Source organism: Engystomops pustulosus, chromosome 8 (assembly GCF_040894005.1).
Source record: "Engystomops pustulosus chromosome 8, aEngPut4.maternal, whole genome shotgun sequence".
Classification (NCBI taxonomy): Eukaryota; Metazoa; Chordata; class Amphibia; order Anura; family Leptodactylidae; genus Engystomops; species Engystomops pustulosus.
The window spans coordinates 27819759-27843938 of NC_092418.1; the positions used below are offsets into that span (position 1 = coordinate 27819759).

General features: G+C 41.3%; 1 protein-coding gene across 2 annotated transcripts in view; it reads right to left on the reverse strand.

Moving 5' to 3' along the window:
- Positions 1 to 7233: 7233 nt before the first annotated feature.
- The window catches only part of LOC140075021 (cytochrome P450 2K1-like), a 39482-nt gene continuing 22535 nt past the window's right edge, over positions 7234 to 24180 (reverse strand). Inside the window, exons 1-9 of one of the 2 annotated variants that reach the window (XM_072120449.1) lie at positions 22657 to 22888; positions 18964 to 19126; positions 17676 to 17825; positions 17038 to 17198; positions 15993 to 16166; positions 12727 to 12868; positions 10072 to 10259; positions 8973 to 9114; positions 7234 to 7640 (exon numbers count right to left, since the gene is read on the reverse strand). In XM_072120449.1, the coding sequence (XP_071976550.1) occupies positions 7453 to 7640; positions 8973 to 9114; positions 10072 to 10259; positions 12727 to 12868; positions 15993 to 16166; positions 17038 to 17198; positions 17676 to 17825; positions 18964 to 19126; positions 22657 to 22851 (1503 nt within the window). In that variant the 5' untranslated portion in view covers positions 22852 to 22888 and the 3' untranslated portion in view covers positions 7234 to 7452. Of the gene's footprint in view, positions 7641 to 8972; positions 9115 to 10071; positions 10260 to 12726; positions 12869 to 15992; positions 16167 to 17037; positions 17199 to 17675; positions 17826 to 18963; positions 19127 to 22656; positions 22889 to 24180 lie in introns of those variants that run through there. The other variant, XM_072120450.1, reaches the window with a different exon arrangement.

The following is a 24180-nucleotide window of genomic DNA, read 5'->3' on the forward strand; positions in this document are numbered from 1 at the left end:
TTTTGAAGCCGCTGGCAGCATTGCCGGCAGCGAATGGCAGGTGTTACCAGTAATCCTTTGCTGCAATATGCAGCAAAGACATACCAGCTATGGAGTGGGCTCGGCCCACTGAGGCAATATACAGCAACCTACCATCGGATCTACCTTATTAGGTAGATCCCAGATGGTAGATTTCCTTTAAGCAACCACAGGACAAGAAACTACAAAACCAGTGTAACAGGAGTGGGAGCAGAAAGAAATAATACGGCTATCAATAATGCTAATACTCAGAGGTTTCTCAAGGACAAGAGAGAAACTGGTAAAGTTCAGGTTGGCTGGGTTGATTTCATTCGTATTTTGGCGGTTGTGTAGTCAACGAGGTAGTTTGGGACAGTCAGGTAGAGAGATCATAGGTAGCTTGAGGGTGCCAAGAAAATTTGGAAGGTCCCCTAATGATCGTAACACTGCCTGTCTTTCCAGCATTGCGTGCTATCTGTTGGAAAGGGTTTCCCCATCTGTATAACATACTCATTTCTCTGAACACGGTGAGTAGAGGCTTGAGGGCCTCACAAAGTTGTAGCATGTGTCTCGCCAGGTCGGGTAGGATAGCAAGGGGAGAGTCCTTACGTGATAATGGTTCCCCCTCTCTGGCGCATAACAGGATTGTCTCTTTATCCTTGAAGGAGTGGATGAGACATATGGTATCACGTGGTCTTGCTGGGTCAGTGGCTTTTGGGCCCAGGGATCTCTGAATGCAATCAGTTTCGATGGGACGGCTGGGCGGTCACCTTAGCAGGGATGAGAAAAAGTCTTGATCGCAGGCTTCTAGATGTAAATGGTCAATCGCCTCTGTGAGGCCTTGAATCCTGAGATTGTTGCGCCGATGCCTGTTTTCAATATCATCTATGTGGGTCAAAAAATCAGAAATCTGCATGGCTTGTACCTGTATGACATGGCAATGCTCATCCAGAAGGCAGAATGCATGATCTCGGGCTTCCTCTACCAAAAATACTCTAGAGCCTACATGGTGCAAGTCTAGCTTTATTGCTGCCATATCTCTTTTGAGAGGCTTCCAACTTGTGCAGGAGAGCCTCCAAGTCCCACTTTATGGGGATAGCTCTAAGGTGAGCCTGCCAGTCCTGTTCCTGCCCCCACTTGGCTGTGCATGTGAAAGTGAGCCTTGGGAGGGCATTAGAGAGTGATAGGCCCCGGCCAAGGGTCAAAGGGGGGGGGGGTCACTGGTGTGGAAGCAGGGCTAAATATCAATAAGAGAGAGAAGTCTAGCAGTGGAGACAGGGAGTTTGCAGCACCTGGGGTCCCGGGGCAGTCATGGCGTGGCTGGGATAGCAGGAGGGGGCGAGATCCTACCCAAAGTAGGCAAGGTCCTCGTGCTGCAGTCACTGGAGCTGCCACCACAGGGGCTGGTAGTGGTAGGTACGCCAGTTCCTCCACTTCCTCATGTGTTCGCTGTCCGGATGGTGTTGATACCAGAGCTCCGTGTTGCGGCATTTACAGGGCCAAGTAATTGACTCCCTGTGAGTCGCTGTATGCGTGATCTGCCATCTTTGATTCTGGTTCAGGAACTAGCAGGGAAGTCGAGATAAGTCTCCATTGAGCCTTGCAGCCCACCCCGGGCAGCCCAGTGTCTGGAGCTGTTTCTCTAATAGGAAAAAATTACAAGGGATGAGCAGTCCTGTGGCTGTGGTTTGAGTGAGCAGATGATGGAGCTTGGGCTCAGGTGCATCTCTACTCCACTTGACCTAATTTCTCACACCAGCACCATAACTCTTTGGCCTGTAGGGCAGCCAGTCCTACCCATAGAAGACCAATAAGACAAGGATTCTACTTTATTACAAACAGGATCTGAATACCACCATCCAAGGTGTCAGCACATTACTGCCCATACTGGGCTGACCATTCACATGACATCTCACAGAACTACCTGCAAGAGTTGATTGGGGACGTATATCGGCCGTGTATACATCAGCCATATATACATCCCCCATACGTTCCTCTGAATGTAGCCTTAGCAAGAGATGGGTCCAGTGCAGTGCAATGGACACATCTCTGCTACTTCCCATACTTGCACTTTGCTTCATTGAAGCAGATATAGAATACTAAACCACCAGTCCATAAATATCTGTGACCACAGTGTATAATGTTTGATTGCCATTGGTGCCAAATAACTACTAATGACATATCCTATGGATATAGGGCAGTGATGGCGAACCTTTCAGAGACTGAGTGCCCAAACTACAACCAAAATCCACTTATTTACCGTGAAGTGCCAACACGGCATTTCAAGCAGTAACTTATTGCTACCTGTTCTTCCACATCTTTCAATTGTATCGGCCGCCTAATGCCACTACTACAGTTGAAAGAAAAAGGGCAAATAGCTTCTCTCCAGGGTCTCTCTGTACATGAAGAATGGTGGGTCTAGCAGGATGACCTCCATAGATAATGCAGTTCTGTCAACACCTTCTCATTTTTCCCGCAGTTCCAAACAGCCAATGAAGTGTCGCTTATAAATAGCACTGAGAGCAGAGTCTCTTAAGTTGCTTGAGACTGCAGAAAGATTTGGTGAACTCTGTCCTGCAGTGATGGCCTGAGTGCCCACAGAAAGGGCTCCGAGTGCCACCTCTGGCACCCGTGCCATAGGTTCGCCACCACTGATATAGGGGGTAGGAATACTCCTCATATAAAGTTTACGGTCAGATAACTATTAGATCTAGTCGGTGGAATTGTCTGCGTAATTTCTTGTTTCTCTATTTTCCATTGCTGCCAATACTAACATCAATGAAAAAAATTAATTCCGTCTTATCAGATTACTCTGGCAAATCTACAAAATTCTCTTAGATGTTGTGCCATGATGCTTATTGACAAACTGGTGCAATGCGGCGATAAGCTCAGCAAGCAACAGCGTTTCATGATGTTCCAGGGCAATGTGATTACAAAACTTAGAAAAAATGTAATATAGTAATTTTATTTTAAAAAGTTGTATTTCATAAAAAGCATCCACCTTATAACAGTGGTCTGGTTTTCTTAAGACACGCAGAAAAACTCTGGGAAATGGTCTAGTTATCCATAGAAGGAACATAATTAAATCATGGAAGTTCTGTCAAGATCAAGTAATTTGTGACTTAAAATAAGTTACATTTCTGTTTCAGCACGATAAAGTGAAAACTGAATTCCTTGAAAGCATTGCTAAGTGACTCGGTGACCTACTGCCAATTCACACCTAATTAAAGATATGTCCAAACTCTGCCCTAATAGTACATGGTTTTCCTAAATTAGACTCTTATTGACTACAGGCCTAATGCTCATATTTCATATTGTCCTAGATGAGTCATAACCATGGCTCATAATGTTTTGATTAAGACAAGTTCCAAGGATGAATGATCTTCAAAGGACTTGAATTGAGGAGTCAAGAAAACCTTGACGTAGATAGCAAATGTCTTCTGTTCCCATTGAGATGGTTGGGATGGAACACCTATTGTGACCATCTAGGCCAGTGATGGAAAACCTTTTAGATATCGGGTGCCCAAACTTCAACCAAAACCTACTTATTTACCATCAAGTGCCAACTTGACAATTTAAACAGTAACTTATTGCTCTCTTTTGTTCCACAACAGTCAATTGTATCAGCCCCCTGAGGACACCAATACAGTTGAAAGCAGGAAGGCAAATTCAGACATCATTGTTCTCTCCTGGGTCTCTCTGTACAGGAAGAATTGTGGGGCCAGTAGTAGGACCTCCAAAAATATTCTACGTCACAGGATACGTCACTTTAAGAGTGCCAAGACCTCCATCTCAATTGTCTAGGACTGCAGGAAGATTTAAGTCCTGTCTGGTGAACTTTGTCTTGGGGCGACAGCCTGGGTGCCCACAGAAAGGGCCATAGGTTCGCCATCACTGAACTAGGCTAATCCTGCCCATACACATAAGAGTGTGATTGGCCAAAATTCAAACAATCCGTAATCTAAGGTTCCTAAATAGTGTTAATTGCCATGGAACTTATTTACAAGGGTAGTCCTCAAAGGGAATCTGTCAGAAAGTTTGGGACCAAATCAGGGTTCAAATATAGATGAGCCAACCCGTTTAGGTTTGGTTTTGCCAAGGTTGGGTTCACCCCCACCGTAGAAAACTATCCCAAGGAATCTACCATCAGAAGTAGGTCTGATGGTAGGTTGCTCCTTCCTTGCTCTACCCTAATCTTTAATTTGTTAATCCTAGCCTCTAACCTAACATTTTGAAAACTTTAATAAAGTAATATGTAAATAATTTGTAGAAGCCAATGAGGCGTGGAGTAGCCATGGCGGCACAGGCTGCTCCATGACACAGTAACCTTTGCAGCCCCACCTCCTAGCTGGCTGTCATCTTCCTTGCAGCTATTCGCAATGTTTCGCTGAGCAACTGCCCATGCTCCCGTCCCGGGTTGAGAAAAGAGGCGGGCGTGCATAGTGCAGAGTGCACATCTTTTTTTCTCAACCCGGCACAGAAGCATGCGCAGTACCTCCATAGAAAGCCGGCAGCACAGCTGGACCGCAGGACATTGCGCTACTGGGGCTTGGAGTAGCTTGTCTTTCTGTCTATCCTTCCTTTAAAATTTTAAACTGTCTAGCCCAGTATTACAGTTCGGTCCAGAAACATTTGAGTCAGCATTTTCTAGTTTTACTTCTGTACAGTGACTCAAAGGGGAAGATTTATCACTGCTTCTACACCAGTTTTCTAGTGTAGAAGCAGTGAATTATTCGCAAATTCTTGCGCAGTTCTAGAATTTGCAATTCAAATTGCAGAAAATGCCACCTCCAATCCCCCATGGGATGTGCCGGCTAATAGAGGGTGCAGGCCCCGTACCTGCATTCTTTTGAGAATCCAGCAAACTTTTGTTCATTGGGTTTCATACAAAACTATGCCTGGTCAGAAATGGCGTAGTTTTCCCTGGTAGCCGCGACTCCCGTCGGGTATATCAAGAGGTCTAAGCGTCTTGAAGTATCTGGCCAGACGTGGGGAGTCATGGGCAACGTCAAACTAAAGCATTTTAAAACACAATCCCTTCATTTCAGGGGCTCAGAAGTAATTCAACAAATTAATGGTAAATAAAATGTTAATTTCTAATACTTGAAGACCCTTTGTTGGCAATGACTGCCTGAAGCCTTGGACTCGTGGACACCACCAGACATAGCTGTGTCTCCTCCTTTGGCCTTTACTGCAGAGGTTCTCAGTTGTTGTGTGTTTGAGGCCTCAATTACCTCAGAATGAATCCTGCTACTTCTGTCCTGTGTCACATCATTAATAACCATTAGTGACCCAGAGCCACTGGCAGCCGTGCCACGGCCATCACACTACCTCCGCTGTGTGCATACAGATGATGGGAGCCTTCTGAGAGCGACAATAATGACAGAGATGGTGGCACCCACGTGCCGTCTTTTAAATGTTGGCGGGACTTCCAACGGTATCGGAAGAGTAAATTTTAGCACCAATTGCGGGTATTACCGTAGTGGTGGGTGTTTGCTGCAACCCCCCATCTCAGTATGAAGAGGGCTCATACAGCCCCCAAACCTCTGCCTCCCAAAATTTCAGATCAAAATCTAAAAATTATTATTCCCACATTGTGAACACCGTATTGGAAAGAAGTGTCTTAATTGACCCTTTTTGCCATGTTGCCTCCCATTAACCCCTGGCAGAGCAAAATGGCCATAATTCCCTGTTTCGTCTGACTTTGATGTCATGTGTATGTATGATGTGCATTTATGCTCTGGCAGTATTACTACTTACACATCAGAATAAGGATTTTTGAAAAAATTTCCAAACACAGTTTTTGGATGCTTTGTGTGTGTTCTGGAATTATTCCATGACTGTTGATATCATTGTTTCATCATTCATGATATCAGAACCCTGAAGTCATCAATAATTTGTTTTGTCGTGATTAAATAACTCTATAATAACCATCACTACATGTCCATAGGGGACCCTGTAGAGGTCCTCAGTTTTTTTCCTGGTACACTGATATTTCCATGTTCCAACACTATGGTTTTCTGTGTCACAGAAAAAGCTGAAATATACATAATATGGCCATCTCACCATCTTTCCACCCCCTATACTACAGCTGCGTTTTGTGGCTTGGAAATTAGTCCGTTAGCGTACCCATGTATAACAGGAGCCTTCCATAGGGATAGAGACAATGCTACCTACCAATTGTAAGATTTTTTTTATTGTTGTTGGTATTTTCATGAGTCCGGAATGGGGTGACCTTTATGAAGCTGTTTAGGCATTTTTGGCTGAATTTTTTTCCACTTTTCTGCCACATTTCCAATGTTTTTAAGGGGAACTTGGAGCCGGCCCTACAGCAGGTGGCCAATGGTTTAGTTATTTTATGGGACATAAAATCCAGCAGGATCTAACAGTTTACTTTGGGAATCGTTGCTGCTTTACAATATATGGCTGTGGTAGTTATAGCCACAGAACAGCATATTTTATTGGATTAAGTGTGGACAGTGATTGGTGCAAGATGAGTGTGGTGCCAGCTCTGGAAGGATTTGTGTCGGACACAATCCTGTTGGAGGGTTTTAGAAGAAGATTTGTGGGATTGCAGTCTTTGAGTTAGTAACTAGAGTAAGCAAACCCATAGTTTTAGGTTGGGTTTGGCATTCACATTTAACCACGTGACCCAGACATATTCCCAGATTGGCGGCCGAACAGCTGGCACATTGACGCCCCTTGCTACTAGCCATGGCCTTGATAGGCCAGGGGGTGTCACTCCGGCAATCCGGGAATAGAGCAGTTATTTCTTGTCAGATTCTCTCATCACTCTCTTGTTCTTCTTAGCTCCAGGTGGCCCTGCCCTGGGCCCTGATGCCAGTGTCATGACCCCCAGCACAGCTGTTCATGTCACATTAGAAGACATGTGTGATGAAGTGGAGAGAAGAGGAGCCATGAGGGGTGAGCATTTATTTTTATAAGGTTTTTTTCGTGGTCTGAGGTCTGTATCATTATTTCATGTCTACCCTAGGGGGTCTCATTATTCCTTTTTCATCTCCATTGTTAATTATTTGTCTTCACAGGAGGTTAAAATTGTAACTTTTGGTCTAGGATCTACGTTAATATTTATTGTCTAGTCTGGGGTCAAAAATATTGTAATTTTTTCGTTTTGTTACACATCTACTAAAAACCAGTGGCATAAAGATTCTAAAGAACACAAAGCCGAGCTTACAATAAAATTATTACACTCGAGAAATTAGGAGCACAGTCAGGTTTTCATTTTTAGGTGGAGATATACTTTAATCAACAAAACTATATACGTATAATACTGCGCTATTGAAACTATAAAATGTTACTGAAACTATGTTTTATCCTGTGATATGTAAAAGTGAGATATAAAAAACTGTAAAAAAAATGAAAAGTGTTAAAAAATATAATGACCAAACACTATAGTCTTTGTTTCTTTGAGCTATCTCGGTTGTTCGCCATACATTAATAGTTTGGCTTGGCACATGTCATGTAGGGTTGAGGAACTAATGTAAACCCAACGGCCGGCTTAAGATTCAGGTCTTCTCTGGAAACTCCAGGTGGTGGATAAAAAGTGAATGCTTGGAGAAGTCCGGTGAAGAACAGGAAAACTTCCATCTTTGCCAAGCTTTCACCAGCACAGGCTCTTCTCCCTGTAGAGAGTGGTAGTAATGATATGTACCATGACATGTACTGGTATATAATAGAATATAATGGAATATGAAAACATTCATTCTATAGAGTAGAGACAATTGGGCAGATTTATCATGCTGTCTGAAAGTCAGAATATTCCTAGTTGCCCATGGCAACCAATGAGAGCTCAGCTTTCATTTTACCAGTGCTCATGAATATTTTAAAGAGGAGCTGTGATTGGTTGCCATGGACAACTAGGAATATTCTGACTTTCAGACAGCTTGATAAATCTGCCCCAATGTGGCCACTGTTGATATCTGGGGAAACTTTAGAAGTAAATTAACTGGTGGATGCCTATGCCCCTGTCACTGTACCAGATTTGGTTAAGTGCCTAGGACTGAGCAGAAGGTAAGAGGGAAGTTAATAAAGGTAAGTGGAGAAGAAAACAATTTACTTTTTAAAAGGTCCCAGTAAAAATCTATTGATTTATGCAAAGTCTGTTAAAAAGTTACCATTTGTAAACTACAATAAGCTGACCCTAGTATAAGCCAAGGCCGCTATTTTTACCACAGATAACTGGGAAAACTTATAGTATAAGCCGAGGTTGGGAAACACATTGGTCACAGCCACCAAGAGTAATGTAATGCCCAGTAGCCTCCCCAGTAATGAAATGCCCTGTAGTAGTCCCCCTAATGATGAAATACCCTACAGCCCCCTAATAATTAAATGCCCTGCAGCCCCTCGGTGTGTAAAACAACAAACTTCCATACTCACCTTCCAATGCTCCATGCGGCATTCTTTCTTCTTCTCTCCTCTTAATTACGCTGCAGCCCCCTATTCATTAAATGCCCTGCAGCCCCCCTATTAATGAAATGCCCTGCAGACCCCCTATTAATGAAATTCCCTGCAGACCCCCTATTAATGAAATGCCCTGCAGAAGCCCCCCTAGTAATGAAATACCCTACAGCCCCCCAAAGGAAATGCTGTCCACCTATTAATTCAATGCTCTGCAGTCCCCCACTTAATGAAATGCACTGCAGCCCCTTGATGTGTAAAACAATAAACTTCCATACTCACCTTCCAATGTTCCCTGCGGTTCCTTTTCTGCCTGCCAACGCACACTATGACTTAAGAAGCGGTGACATCACCACTTCATGGTGTGCGCTGGCAGGACACTCGCTCTGTTACGATTGAAGAGAAGAAAAAAAAGAGCTGTGCGGAGCATCGGAAGGTAAGTATGGATTTTTTTTGTACTCTTGTATATAAGCCAAAGTTGGGTTTTCCAGGACTTTTTTTGTGCTAAAAAACTCGGCTTATATAAGGTAGTCATCATAATTTGTTTAATTACTAACCTGCTGAGAAAGGCATAAATGCATCGTTACGCACAAATTTCCCATCTTTATCCAAAAAGTGATTTGGATTAAATTCATATGGAGTTTCCCATTGAGTCTTGTCAAAGAGAACTGATGTCAGCGATGGAATAACCTCTGTGCCCTGTAAACAATACTCTCATTATCATTATGATCATCATTACCATCCTTCACTATATACAGTTCACTTTCAAATTAATTAATAACTGGGGTGGTAGAAGACCACTTTTTTTTTCAATTTTATCTTTTTTTTTTATCCCACAATATACCCACTGTAACTTTGTAATCACAAATCAGTTTTCTATCAGATGAGACAGCTGTCTGTCACATTAACGGACCGTTTACACGCAACAACTATGTTGATTATGGTCTAAAGGAACCGAAATAGGTAAGAAAATCTGCATGTGTAAAAGAATTGTTACATTGAGGAATCAGCGCTCAATGTTCACCCTGTTTCTTGTAATATTTCTACTATCATACCAACATGTTTCCTGTGACTTCTCTTTCTCATCCAGCTCTTATGAGGTCTTGTATACTAATCAAATGGTCTACAAATCCTTACTCTGTATCCAAGATGTCACTGTTGAATGTGTTAGGTGAGCATGTGAGGAATGTGCATGTTACAGTTCCTGTGATAAACTGTATGGGTCAAGAAATGTGCAAGTCTTTATGGGAAGTGTAAACTGTATGGGTCAGGAAATGTGCAAGTCTTTATGGGAAGTGTAAACTGTATGGGTCAGGAAATGTGCAAGTCTTTATGGGAAGTGTAAACTGTATGGGTCAGGAAATGTGCAAGTCTTTATGGGAAGTGTAAACTGTATGGGTCAGGAAATGTGCAAGTCTTTATGGGAAGTGTAAACTGTATGGGTCAGGAAATGTGCAAGTCTTTATGGGAAGTGTGAACTGTATGGGTCAAGAAATGTGCAAGTCTTTATGGGAAGTGTAGTCTATTAAATTTCACAAACAGTGAAATGTCTATTACATTTTTCAGAAACTGCTGGTAATAACATTAATTTTATAATAATGGGCCTCTAATTCTACTAAGAAGGACACTACATGATCTTTTTTTTGCTTAACTTACTTTTGGAATGCAATAGCCCCGAAAATTGATATCAGTTGGAGGTGCGCGTGACAGGTTCAGTGGAACAATATTGGCAAACCTCTGTACTTCATGTACTACAGCATCAGTATAAGGCATTTTCCTGCGATCCTCTATTGTCGGCAACTGTCCTGGCTTAATGTGTGTCTTAATTTCGTCTTGTACTTTCTCTGGAAGACAAAAACATAACACATTTGCTACATAATGGTCTATTTAAACATCTTCCTAACAGAATGAAGGTTTTAAAGGGTTTTTTTGGACTAAAAATACTAATAACATATCCTCAGAATAGGTAGTCAATATCACTTATTGTTAGGGGTCCCAGACCCAGCAAGATACAATGGTGGTGGACATCTAGACTTTTAAATAAAGTAAGTGGAACAAAGTTCTTAAACCTGGTACTAACATGAAATATTTTTGGCCATAAGGTGTGTATTAATATCAAAAGTCAATATAAAGTTACCGTATATTCCGGCATATAAGACGACTTTTGAAGAAAGAAAAATCTTCTGTCTAGTCTGGGGTCGTGTTATACGCTGGTAATCCCGACCGCCAGTCGTGTATTCGGTCGTGTCGCGCTGCATGGAGAGGGCTCACGGGCTGAGCCCTCTCCATAGCCGGTAAGTCTTTGCTGCATATTGCAGCAAAGGCTTACCGGTAACACCCGCGATCGGTGCCAGCACCAATCGCGGGTGTTTTTACAGTGATGGCTGCCGGCATGGGCGCCGCCATCTTACCTGGGATCGCCGCTCCCCGTGACATCATCGGGGGCGGCGATCCATCTCCATGGTAGCCTCGGGTCTACCGAAGACCCGAGGCTATTTCGTTTTAACCCCTTCGTTACAATGTGCTGATAGCACATTGTAATGAATGAGGAGGAAAATCCCCATATACTGCCATACTGTAGTATGGCAGTATATGATAGGATCGACCAGACAACCTAGGGTTAAAGTACCCTAGGGAGTCTGAAAAATAGTAAAAATAAAAAAAAAAAAAAGTAAAAAAAAAAAAAAATTACCTAAAAAACCCTAAAATTTCAAATCACCCCCCTTTCCCTAGAACTGACATAAATATAAATAAACAGTAAAAATCATAAACACATCAGGTATTGACGCGTCCGAAAATGCCCGATCTATCAAAATATGATAACGTTTTTTCAATGCGTTTAACCCCGTTACGGAAAATAGCGCCCAAAGTCGAAAATGGCACTTTTTTGCCATTTTGAAAAATATAAAAAATTCTATAAAAAGTGATCAAAAGGTCGTACAGTCCTAAATATGATATCATTGAAAATATTATCAAATTTCGCAAAAAATGACACCACCCACAGCTCCGTACACCAAAGTATAAAAAAGTTATTAGAGTACATGGCATGGAATATTTAATAAAATAAAAATTTAAGGTACAGTATGGTAACATTTACAGTAAAATGGACGATGCTAATGTTGTTGTTGTATGCCTTATGTTTATGAGCGACAGTTTTCCTGCTATATACCTGCATGTCATAAGAATTTAAATTAAAAAAAGGACCATGTTAAATTCAAATCAGTTTTTTTTTTTATTTTTACCGGTGTTTTGTATGCGTTGGAAAAGGGGTAGTCTTATACAGCGAATATATCTTAAACTCTATATTTTAACAGGAAAGTAGGGGGGTCGTCTTATACACCAGGTCGTCTTATACGCCGGAATATACGGTATTTCCTAAGATCTATTTATCCCCGGGACCTTCTGCTTTCTCCTTTATGGCTCATTTTACACTACCATTCCTTCCTTATATTCCTTCCCTCCGTTATAAAGGTAAATAACGGAGGTTTAACTTTTCAATGTAAATTCGTTAAGTTCCGTTAAGGCAGGGATCCGTTAACCATGCATTTTTTGGATGGAAAAAATTACGGAGGCTGTCGGACTTTTCCTCAGTTTAAAAAAAATTGCATGGATAAAGGATCCATCAGAAACTGACCATAATGGATGAAATAAAATTTACATTGATGTCGATGGGATTTTTAACTGATTTTTACATTAAACCTCCGTTAATTCTCCATTCTTCACTTTTTTAACTAAGGGAAAGAACAGTACAGTCAGTCCCCGGGTTACGTACAAGATAGGGTCCGTCGGCTTGTTCTTAAGTTGAATTTGTATGTAAGTCGAAACTGTATATTTTATAATTGTAGTTCCAAACAAAAACATTTTTTTGCCCCAGATTTTCAAAATTTGAGCTGAAACGGGACCAAAGATTATCAATAAAACTTCATTACAGACACCTTACAGCTGATTATTTCAGTATGGGACTAAAGTAAAACATCCAGAGAGCTTCCCCAGAGGTTCCATTGGGCAGAGGGATCCGTCTGTAACTATGGGTCATCTGTAAGTCAGGTGTCCTTAAGTAGGGGACCGCCTGTAATGTGAATTTAGCCTTTTTGCTTTGGCATCCATGTCTATAGCATGAATTTTAAATATTCCTCGAAAAAAAAAAATATTTTTTTTTATGTTTTCGCTTCTTTATATTGTAATGATGGATATTTATCTATGTATGTCTAAATTTAGAAAAAAAATTGTAAAGAATTAACATGGTAGCTATAAGCTATACATACAATTTTCAACAATCATCATCAACAATTATTATCTAGCAACATTTACTCTGAATCTCAGGGTACTTCATCATCAATAAAATTCCCCAGCGGATGGTCGTGGATGTAGTTTCAGTTCCAGCAGCGAAGAGATCCAGAACTGAAGCAAGGAGATTTTGTTCATCAAAATATGTCTCTGTTTTTGTTGACTCCTGAAAAACATAACATGTATAATCTGTAAAATAAATTGCTTTACATAGTTGGTTGTACCAGTACCAATAAAAAGGACTATAATTTTTTTTATCGGACTTCCATATCAGGCGAATTTGCTGGATTTTACATTCACATCAAGTGCAGATAATTCCCACCCTAAGGTTCTCTATATAATGGGAGTCCCATGAGTCAGGACACATTTGACCACATTTGATTCCTTTACAAATATATGGAATAACTGTCAATAAGCTCCTGTATAAATTGAGATTGTGCTTAAAGGGAACCTATCATCAGGAATTGGCCTAATAAACCACTACCAGAATGTTGTCAAGGAGTTGAACAGCCTCTAGATCAAGGGTCAGGAACCTTTTTGGCTGAGAGAGCCATGAGCGCCACATATTTTAAAATGTTATTCCGTAAGAGCCTTACAATATGCACATGCCTCCCAGTAGATAGGTAGCCCCAGCACATGCCCCCCAGTAGATAGCTAGCCACAGCAAAATAAAAAAAGAATATTCACCTACCTGCGCTCCCATGCAGCCAGCTCCTCATCGCTCCCACACTCTTCTCTTTGACCCAGGATTCGGCAATGGCGCCAGGGTCACACAAAGGACGTAGGCAGCGGTAACATTGCTGCCTGTGTCCATTGATCAGTTTAAGACGCACAGAAGCCATCACTATTTATTAAAGATCTGTCTGAGAGACAGATGCAGCCAACAAAAGAGCCATATCTGGCTCCCAAGCCATAGGTTCCCTACCCCTACTCTAGATCATGTTTCTTTCTTGACCCAACTTGGTGGCGTCATCCAGAAAATCAACTAAGATGTAGGTTAGATGTATAAAGTCAGGAAGGCGGAGAGTTTAATATTGAAGTCAAGGAGGCGGCGGACTTCAGGAAATCTGATCAATGATATCTGAATGATGTCTCAGGAACATCAATTGTGAAGGGGGGACAATGGAGGGGACATTCTAATGCAGGGAGAGCTTGACTTCAGTGTTAAATTCTCCGCCTCCTTGACTTCATAAAACCAATTAACATCTCACTTCAAAGTTGATTTTCTGGGTGATGCCACCACACCAGGCCATGAAAGAAACATAGGGGAACATTTACTTACATTCCCGTTGTAGTTCACGCCCGATATCCTGCAGTTCACCATCTATTTAGTGGTGCATGTAAGTGCTTGGGCTTGCGCCACAATTTGAAAGTTAAATCCTGCGCTCAGTCCGAATCAGTTGGATGATTATATGGCACGCTAACTAAATTGTGTCGCATGGAAGCCAGCGCAGCTGCGCCAAAAAAGGATTACGCGTGACACAATCCCACCGCAGACACATCTTAAATAGCTGTGAAAGCCGTGTAATCCCCGAAAAAGATGCACAGTCCCACAAAAGTGCACAGCGCGACCCTTAGTAAATGAGCCCCATAATCTAGATGCTGCTCAGCTACTTGATAACATACTGCTAGTGGTTTATTAGGCCAATTTCTGATGACAGGTTCCCTTTAAACTCACTCCTATTGCTTCATATGACTGTTTGTACTGTGTAATGTAATATTATATTTGTATATCTCCCCTATGATTTGCAAAGAATATGATAGCGCAATATAAAAAAAAGATTATTAATATTATTGTTATTCACACAAATAACAGAGGAGTTTACTAGCGTTCAGACTCTCCTTGGCTGTAGTCACTGATTTTGGCTGATCCATAATAAAAAAGAGCAAAGAAAACAGCAAACACAGCATAAACTGCAAGTATTTATTAACCAAAGTTACTCATTTACAAATAATTTTGCAAGATGGATATCAAGCTTATAACTTTATTTGGATCTTTTTTTAGATGTTCTACCCTGCAACTGCTGGATTGGTATGTTATTACAAGAGTGGTTCGGATAGAAGTAAAAGTTGTTTTTTTTTTCCGTAGAGGGATTTTTTCACACAGTATTGACGTTTTCACATTATTCCGTGATCGTCTCTGCTACATAATGGGGAAAAAAGAACTTAGCACATCATATATCAATATGAGGCACGGAGTTCAGTCCCCAGTAGAGTGATGGTTCAGTGTCACGGCACTGACACGTCTGTGATCACGGAATAATATGAAATCGGCCTATAGCAAATAAATAACTAGAGGTCCAACCACTGGGAACCCTGGTGATTGATAGAATAGGGACCACACGTTCCAATAACCTGCCCCATTGGCAATGCTGATGCTAGAATGTGCCATCCTGTTAGATGTCCTGGAAGTTCCATTAGAGTCAAGGGTGCATATGGTGGAACTCCATTATTCTGAACTTTAGTATGATCATGGCAATACCAAAATTGTTTATCCAATTCCAGCTGCTGATGCTCTAATTTTTCTATAATCGTGTGACATACTGTTAGAGTAACATTAATGTACTGTGTATTTATTATGCTTATATTATAATATCATTATACTTTGATTATATTTACAGATTATAATGCTATACATAACAAAACAAATAATACTGACTGAACTAATTCTACAAGTTATATTATGATGACATACTATTTAAAAAAAATACTTGGATAACAAGCCATGGGATATGGACCCATTGTGCCACCACAATGCTTTAACTTGGTTAAAATCCTATGGGTATTTCAGGTGACCCGGTCAGTATTCACCCTCTAAACCCCATATGGGTATGTGGGCTCTACTGGTACATCATGGAGTAGTCCTGGTACTGGAAGAAGCTGGCACAGTCAGCAAACATCGGTGAAAAACAGCAGGAATCAGGCAGAGAGTAGTCAAAGACAGGCTCGGGTCGGGGCAGAAGTTTGTTGGGAATCCAAGGTACAAGCCAGAGGTCAGGGCAGATAAAGGTCACACAGAATGTAAAAAAACAGAAAACAGAAATTGTAGAACAGAAGGAGAATGGTCCAGCAAAGATTACAGGAAAGAATACTTTAGCATAGATGAATACAAAGTACTAGCAAGCTTGGAACTGTAACAAACAGGCACCTATAAGGCTTAGGGTTTTTGATAGGAATATATATGGGCACATTGGCTTTTTCAAATCACAATCAAATGTTTGGAACCAGGGTGCCAGATGCCAGCACAGAAGAAACCGCCAATCTTAGAACATTAAAGAAACATGACTCACCTGTTCTTGCTTCATTAGATAAGCATCAATATATCCCCCAATGTCATTTGCATCAAACTCTTGTCTGCATTTTTTTATACATTTCAGAATAAAAGAATGTAGATCTTTTATGTTCTGCGCAACTTTGTTTTGTAGGCCAAAGATTGATCCAATAAATGGGTAATAATTAAACAGCTGCAAAAACAAAAGGTACAGACGTTCAATCCAATAAACATCACAACTAAATATAAAGGATAAAGGTATAATGCAAAATGAATTTATATAATTTTATAGTTGATACGGCAGCACCCTTGACTTTTATCCAGAAATGTCTAACATTTGCATTAGTTATGTGTTTTTCATCAATGTAAGTAAGGGTTTCCTCTGGATTCTTAGAACTTTTTACCAGATTTCAAAAAGCATAGTGATGGGTCCCATTTGTTTCCTGTGAAACTGGTCTCCATGTGTATGTAGTTGACACGGATTGTCTATAAAATAAGACACTGATTTTAGTAGCCCCATGATGTGAGTGGGGCGTTCCAGTTAGGGTCCAATATTGAGGTTAAAGTCTTTGATAGCAATTCTAACTCTCTGGATAGTGATACTGGGGGATATTTATCATATGCTGGCACTCGTGCGCCAGTGTAAGATTGGCCCGCTGCACCGCTGCTTCAGCTTCAGCTTTTTGATGTATCAGGCAGGCAGCTGTGCAGCACGTGAAAAGTCGGCGGCAGCAGCGAGTGCACCGGGACACTAACTCCCTGCATTGGCCCACTCCCGGGTGGCTGATACCTCCGCTTGGCCAGCCACGCCCCCCCTCCCATCCATAAACCCCCCTCTCCCTTCCCGTCCCTGCACGCCCCCCTCCTTCCCATCCCTGCACGACCCCCCCCCACGAGCATGAAGGTGGAGGATTAGGGCAAATAATCGCAAGTGCTAGCAATAAGGTAGCATTTGCGATTATTTCAGGGCCTCTACGCCACTGATGTGGCCCAGAGGCCCTGATAAATACGCCCCACTAACTCCATACTTATGAGGCTCGATATTAATCTAAATGTTTTCTTACCATCACTTTGGGTGTTCCAACCAGTTTCGCATTCTCATCTAACATTCTGATTAATTTTTCAAACGTCGGGTCATCATACTCAAATCTTTTCCCAAAAACAATGGAGCAGATTATGTTGGATATTGCACTGTTTGTTAAAATGTGTGTGTTAAATGGTTTGCCTAGATGGGGGGAAAATAAAAATCATAAAAATATGCACAAAATTAGCTTAAAAATAAATTAAAATGTCATAGAAATTTGTAACTACTGAACTGGAAAAGTACCACAAAACCTTAGCCTTGAGCTAGACTACATAAAGTCAATGAGGCAGGTAGCTGGCAAAGAAGCACTGAAATAACTGCTTATTTTTTTGCACTGCATGTGGATATGGAGGGGGCATAGAAGGGCACTGCCCCAAAGGGGGTGGACATACATGAGACATTCATACTTTTCAAAAACCTTTTTTACCCAAAACTATGCCAGGTCGGAGCTGGCGTAGTGTTGCCCAGCGGCTGCACCACCTGGAGTATACATCAAGAAGCCTAAACCTCTTGATGTATGGAGCAGGACACCGTGGGGGTTTGGCCTTCAGTGCCAGCGTATGATAAATTCCCCTCTATGTGACACAGGCTTGGAGATTAATATAAGATTTATGTTACCATTGTAAGATTTAAAACTTTCTATATAGGGATGTAATTCTTCTTGGATTTTGACTTCCACAGATTTCTTCCCCATTCCGAAGTCTCGAAGTGTTGATAGTGTGAACCTCCTCATAGATTTCCATATTTCTCCATTGGCAAAGATTATACCTTAAATATAGTTAATATAAGAAAAAAGGACATTATGATAAGGTGAAGCAATGGATTCATCAGCCATGTACATTACATAGAGAAAATAAATTACAATATACAAGAGTAGAAAAGACTGCCATGAGCTGAGATGCTGTCGTCTCATACACGGGGCCATGGAAGCCACAGCCAAGCTGTTGAAACAACAACTAGAACACTTGATTGGTTTGCATTAGCCATATGTACATAAATAATCTCCATCTACTGACAAATTCTCCTCTTCCCCTTAGACTCAACCAAGCTATAGTAGAGTATGTGAGGAGGGGGACAGTTCTATGGCTATTGTGGCACCTAGAGCAGTAGCTCAAATAAACATCCAGCTATGTATAGTGTGGAGCTACATCTAAACCAGCATCAGGATTGAACATGATGCAGACCTTGTGGGCCACATAAAACGAATGATGGGCCAGACAGACATGTATGAAGTATGTGAAGTAGAGGAAGCCAAAGATCTAGAATAAGTCTTTCTTTAGCCGAAATACTAAACAGTCTGAGCATTAGCATTATGATGTGAAGTCTTTAATAAAAACTAGATCATTGATGGAACGTTCACAATGGTGGATCCTTCCTTCTTGTCTACATTGACCATCCAAATAGCCTTCGGATTATCCATGCACTGGATGGAATCAGCGGATGAAGTTAGAGAATCCAAGAGAAACCAAGAAGTAGATGAGAAAGCCAAAAAGGAAGTAAAAAGGAAAGTGCAGAATGAAGATGATTGTAACGTTGAAAGAGGAAGGAAACATAAAGCAAAGGAAAATAATGAAAAATAATGATTCATTTAGAAGGAGATATTGCTAAAGAAGATAGGGGAGATAAGAGAGAGAATGAGGAAAAGAGAAAATTTAAGAATGTCATTATAATTATATGTTAAAATATAAGAAGAATAGGAAGAACAGAAGAGAAGAAAAGGCAAATGAATGAGAAAGAAAATAGTTAGTAGAATAGAAGACATTTGTTTTTTTTGTGTGGATCATCATTTAGCAGAACCAGTAATAGTCAACAGAATATCTAGAGGTAGATTGTAAAGTATTCGCTCTGCTAACAGGTAGTGAGTAGTAAGATTTATTCAATACACAATATTCAGTGTAATAGATACCATGTTCATTTGATATTATATCAAAGATTGGAGAACTTGCTCTTTCTCCAAAGTCATCCGCCCGCGTGACCAGCGCCTCTTTCACGGCCTTGTAACCGGAAAGTATCACCATTTTCTTAGGTCCGAAGTGCAGAGTAAAGACTTCACCATATTTCTCAGATAGCTACAAAACAAAATGTGTTAACCTTAGCTCACATATTCAGAGGACTGTATCAATGTAGCGCAGGGTCCACCAACGTAAAGTCAACACTATACAACGCAAGTTTTTAGATGCACCAGATTTATCACTGTGATATTAAATTCTGGTGCCGTTTAAAACGGTCATGTTCTATTTTGCACCACCTTTGAGTTGGTCTAAAATTGTGCGCCACAGTCTTATTTTTTGGATGGCCTATTTTCCACCCAACCATGCCTTCTTTTCTGAAAACCACTCCTTCCTTAACTGGCCATTCCCCCTCTGTCGGACAAGGCGGAAAAGTGAAGAAAAGAGGTCTAAAAGCCTTGATAAATGTGGCAGAAAACATTTTTGGGTGCTAATTACACCAGAAATCTGAAAAAAATGGCTTAATAATTAATAATAATAATAATTCCTTTATTTACTGTATATAGCGCATACAGATTAAACAGCGCTGCACAGAGCTTGCCAAATCGGTCCCTGTCCCCAATGGGGCTCACAATCTAATCAACCTACCAGTATGTATGTTTTGGAGTGTGGGAGGAAACCGGAGGACCCGGAGGAAACCCACACAAGCACAGAGAGAACAGATAAAGTCTTTGCAGAAGTTGACCTGGATGGGAATTGAACCCAGGACCCTGCGCTGCAAGTAGTGCTAACCACCGAACCGCCGTGCTGCCGATGCATTCCCCAATAATATTTACCACTTTCTGACGACCTGATGTCTACAAATATTTGGTCAGTAAGTTGGCAGTGACTTCTAAATTGTGCCCATTACACTACACTACAAGAAGCGGTCTTACTCTATCCTACTCTAGATTTGGAACCTTTCCTGGTTTTAGACCAATTTCTTAAGATTTCAGCTAAGGTCACCATGATGTTATTAATCCATGATAATGATTATATAGCCATTAATGACATCTAAATTCCATGAATCTGCGCTTTTCAGAATCATCAAACAGGTAACTAGCCTGTAATATAACTGTACTGTGTTATTGCATTAGGCCAATTTTGTAAGCCCTGCCTAGTTAGTGGAAGATATGCCACATGTGCAGCCTTCAGGGAACCTGTCAGCAATGTAGACTGTTGCCATCTAGAAAGTATAAAAAACTATAATATCTACTAAATTGTATTTAAGAGGAAGTATAAATGTTTCCGATGGCTACCATGTAGGAGCCTAAGATGCATAAAGATGGCACTCAAGCACTATCCGGGTTTATAAAGCTAAAATATGTGCCCTGGTAGAGATTAAAACAGTTTTCAATTATTGGTGGCAATGAGACTGGTGATCCCCAGGCTTTAGAAATCCATGTCCCCCACCTATATAATGAATGTGGGTTGAGGAAGTCGATCGCATTTAGGCATTCCCCTGCCTTTTCCCAATGGCTCCAGGTGGCTCCTTAGCACCGGGCGATATCTTTAGAGATAAGTCTTAAATTACATACACATGCTATCATGAGGCACACCAACCGCCCTTCTTTCCCCTCCCTTTTTTTGTTGCCCTTCTTCCCTGCTGTGACCTTATATTCTTGGTATTTTGTTTAATGTTTCTCTTTTGTAGAGCTGGATGCCTACTTGAACATATTTTGCTCTTCTTCCATATCTTATTATGGGGCTGCAACCCAAACAATGGCGCATCTTGTGGGCCTCCTGCTCTTCTAGTTATTTTGTTATGTACATTTCAATAAAGATATCGAACCATAAAACAGTTTTCTAAAAAAAACATTTATAACTATTGACTGTTGCTTTGACTTCGGTGGTCGTTAATAGAAAATAAAAGATACAGTGGAGTTCACATCGGCACTGTTTTCAGTCCCACATTAACCACCCACTGGCTGCTGTCCAGATCAGAACCAGATACAAATAACCTAGTGAAATCGATGCCGCAGGGTGTGGTAGAGACTTAGAGACAACAACACAGGAGAAAATCCGGAACAAATGCAAACTATACCAAACCACCACAGTCAAATGATACAGCTGAGCAAGCAATTTTCTCCAGAAAAGGAGACCCTTGCTTAATCTAGCTTTATGGTCCTAGGGACCTAGCTAAAACAATTGTATAAGCAGTCACCAAGGAGTAAATGGAAATGACTGTAGGTCAGTCTACTGTGCATGTGCAATTTATTGTATACACAGACAGCACATGGGCTAAAAGTATAACCATGTACATGCCATATATGCCATCATTGCCTGACAAGAAGGCTTGATTATGCACAACCATCTCTCCCATGACTACAGCTACAACATCTCGGGAATGTGAATCCCATCTGCATGTTTTTGGCATTTATTACTTATTCTAAGGAAATGCAAGCAGGTATGAACTGGCCCACATGATAGGCCAGACCCTGCATTAGTAGTGCTGGACAGGGTATTCTTAATTTACTTCATACACATGCAGTATCTCAACCATCCCATGTAAGCTGTCCAATGGTTGCCCTCAATATTGAATTTTACAGATGGGCCCTTGGTGATCTCAGTCTGACACTAAATGTAAGCAATGCCTAAGATGGACTCCATGTTACATTCCTACAATAACAAGAATATGGTTTTATTGGGCACCATGACCCCAAACCCAACCCAACTGAATAGATGTTCCTATGCTTGGGAATTAGATTCCTCGAATGAGGAATTACCGTCATCCAAGCATTTATTCAGAATACTATATTTTGGGTCAGAAAGGGATATTTTTTTCCCACTTTGGGCCAATTGGCACCATCCATATGGGAATTTTTGGCTCTACTGGATCAACACTGTAATATGATAGGCTAGACCTGATGGATCTGTTTCTATATTTAAAGGACATGAGGTACTCGGCAGAACCTCTCTCGGCTCTACCGTGATTTAATTTTTTTATGCTCCTGGTCCTGCATTGTCCTGCCTGGCACTGCCTACAGAGCCGGATGCACAAGGAATGTGTAATCATTGTGCATGCGCCAGATTTGAAAAGAACCGGTGGCGTCACCAGTTCTCTGCAAGCTCTATAAGTGGTGCCAAGTAGGACAATGCAGAATCGGGGGTGTGCACAAATTAAATTCTGGCAGAGCCGCAAGAGACTCTACCGAGCGCTTCAGCCTAATTTGCATAATTTAAAAAAGTGATCTTCTACCAAATGCGGCCGTTCCATCACATAACAAGCACTGATTACAGTACAGGGGATCTGAGTACTAATAATCTATGTCTCAGGGCCGGCTTCAGGTTTTAGTGGGCCCCTTTACAGTGAACTCATGTGCCAGCATTAAAAATTCAGAAACTAAAACAGTCTCCTGTTCCCTAAAATATTCCATAATTCATCATACCAAACAGCCCCCTCATGGTTATTTTACATACAGCCTCCTCACCCCCATTTAATTCTTATATACAGCCTTATGTGCCCCCCACCCCAGCAGCCCTGTGCCCTGACACTTGCTCGGATATGCCCAGCACTTGCGCCGGCCCTGCTATGTCTAGAGGTACATCTTTTGCCAATAATCTAAACTGCTCCATCTTGACTTCTATACATAGTAAATATGTAATCCTACCTCCATCAGTGATTGGTAGGGCTTATTCAGGTCAACCAGGTGGAGGTTACCAATAAATGGGAGAGGTGTAGGTCCGGGAGGCATATTTGCTGTTTTCTTCTTAGATCCATTGATCCAATAGATTAGAAATGCGATACAAACTGAAATAAATAGTAATACATCGACTCTAGACAAAAAGTATGCAATAAAAGCCATAGTGAAGTACTGTCAAGAGTCCGCTCTGAATGTGCTCTGGGTGTTATATTTATACACATGGACTTAATTCTCCTCAATGTGTTAATCTTTACTAGGGCACAAATAACCTATAATAAACTGATTGGACCTTTGCCATTCAACACAGTGACTTGTTCTTGTTTTTGATTGTACAACCTTTGTTTTACATACATTATATTATGTTTTACCCCATTTCAACCGACTCAATTTTGGCCAAAGTGTTTTATAATGTAGTGTGTGTCCGATAAAGTTATATGATTTGCAATTATTATCTTATCTCTTTAGTAGTTGTACCAATGCCATGGTGTAAAGTTCACACGGTAATGTTAGGAGATTCAAATAATGTTATACTCGATACCGAGTTGTAGTATTATAACCTCTACATCTCTTATTCCCTATGGCATCATACTTTGTGTATTATAGGTTTTGTGTATCACATTTTTTGTGATCCGTTTTTATTCTCCAATTAGAGGTTTATTTTCTACTATTTTTTTCACATGATTATGGGGGCTGGCATCTTGCCTACCGTACTACTACTACTACTGCTACTACTACTGTAGTAACTGCATTTACTGATATAATTTACACCAGCCTCATGACCATTAGCCGAAGTCAACTCATTGTAAATTTTGAAAGAATAGCTTCCCTTTAAAGGAAATCTGCCATCAGAAGCGGCGATAAATCTCTCCCAATATATACAATTTACATAATATACAGCATCACACTACTTTTACACACTCACCTATCCTGCAGACATATTGGGGCACATTTACTTACCTGGTCCAGTCGCACGTTCTCCAACGAGGATTCAGGTCTGCCGGGATTCACTAAGGTCTGTGCGCCCGATGTCCAGGTGTCCAGGTGTCGCCGCTGCGCCGAGGTCCGCCAGAGTTCACCTGCTTCTTTCCAGTGCATGTAAGTGCTTGATCTTGCAACACATTTTGGTTTTTCCGAATCCGTCGGGTTGTCCGACGGCCACGCCCCCGATTTCTGTCGCGGAGCCGATGTGCCAAAATCCAATCGCGTGCGCCAAAATCCCAGGGCATTTCTGGGCAAATCGGAAATCGTCGGGTAATTGCGACAAAAGTGCGTGATTTGGACCCTTAGTAAATGAGCCCCATCGTCAATAGGGGGCATCACCTGTGCCGTCCCAGGCAAATATTTGAGGAGAAGCAAACCTGGGAGCAGGACTGGTGGAATATGTGCGGGAGACAGGAGGAAGCCATCTGAATGTTCCTGCTTTCTCCTCTTCTGACTCTCTATACTTTGCTCCAGCAATGTGCCTCCCATCACCATCAGTCTCTTTATATA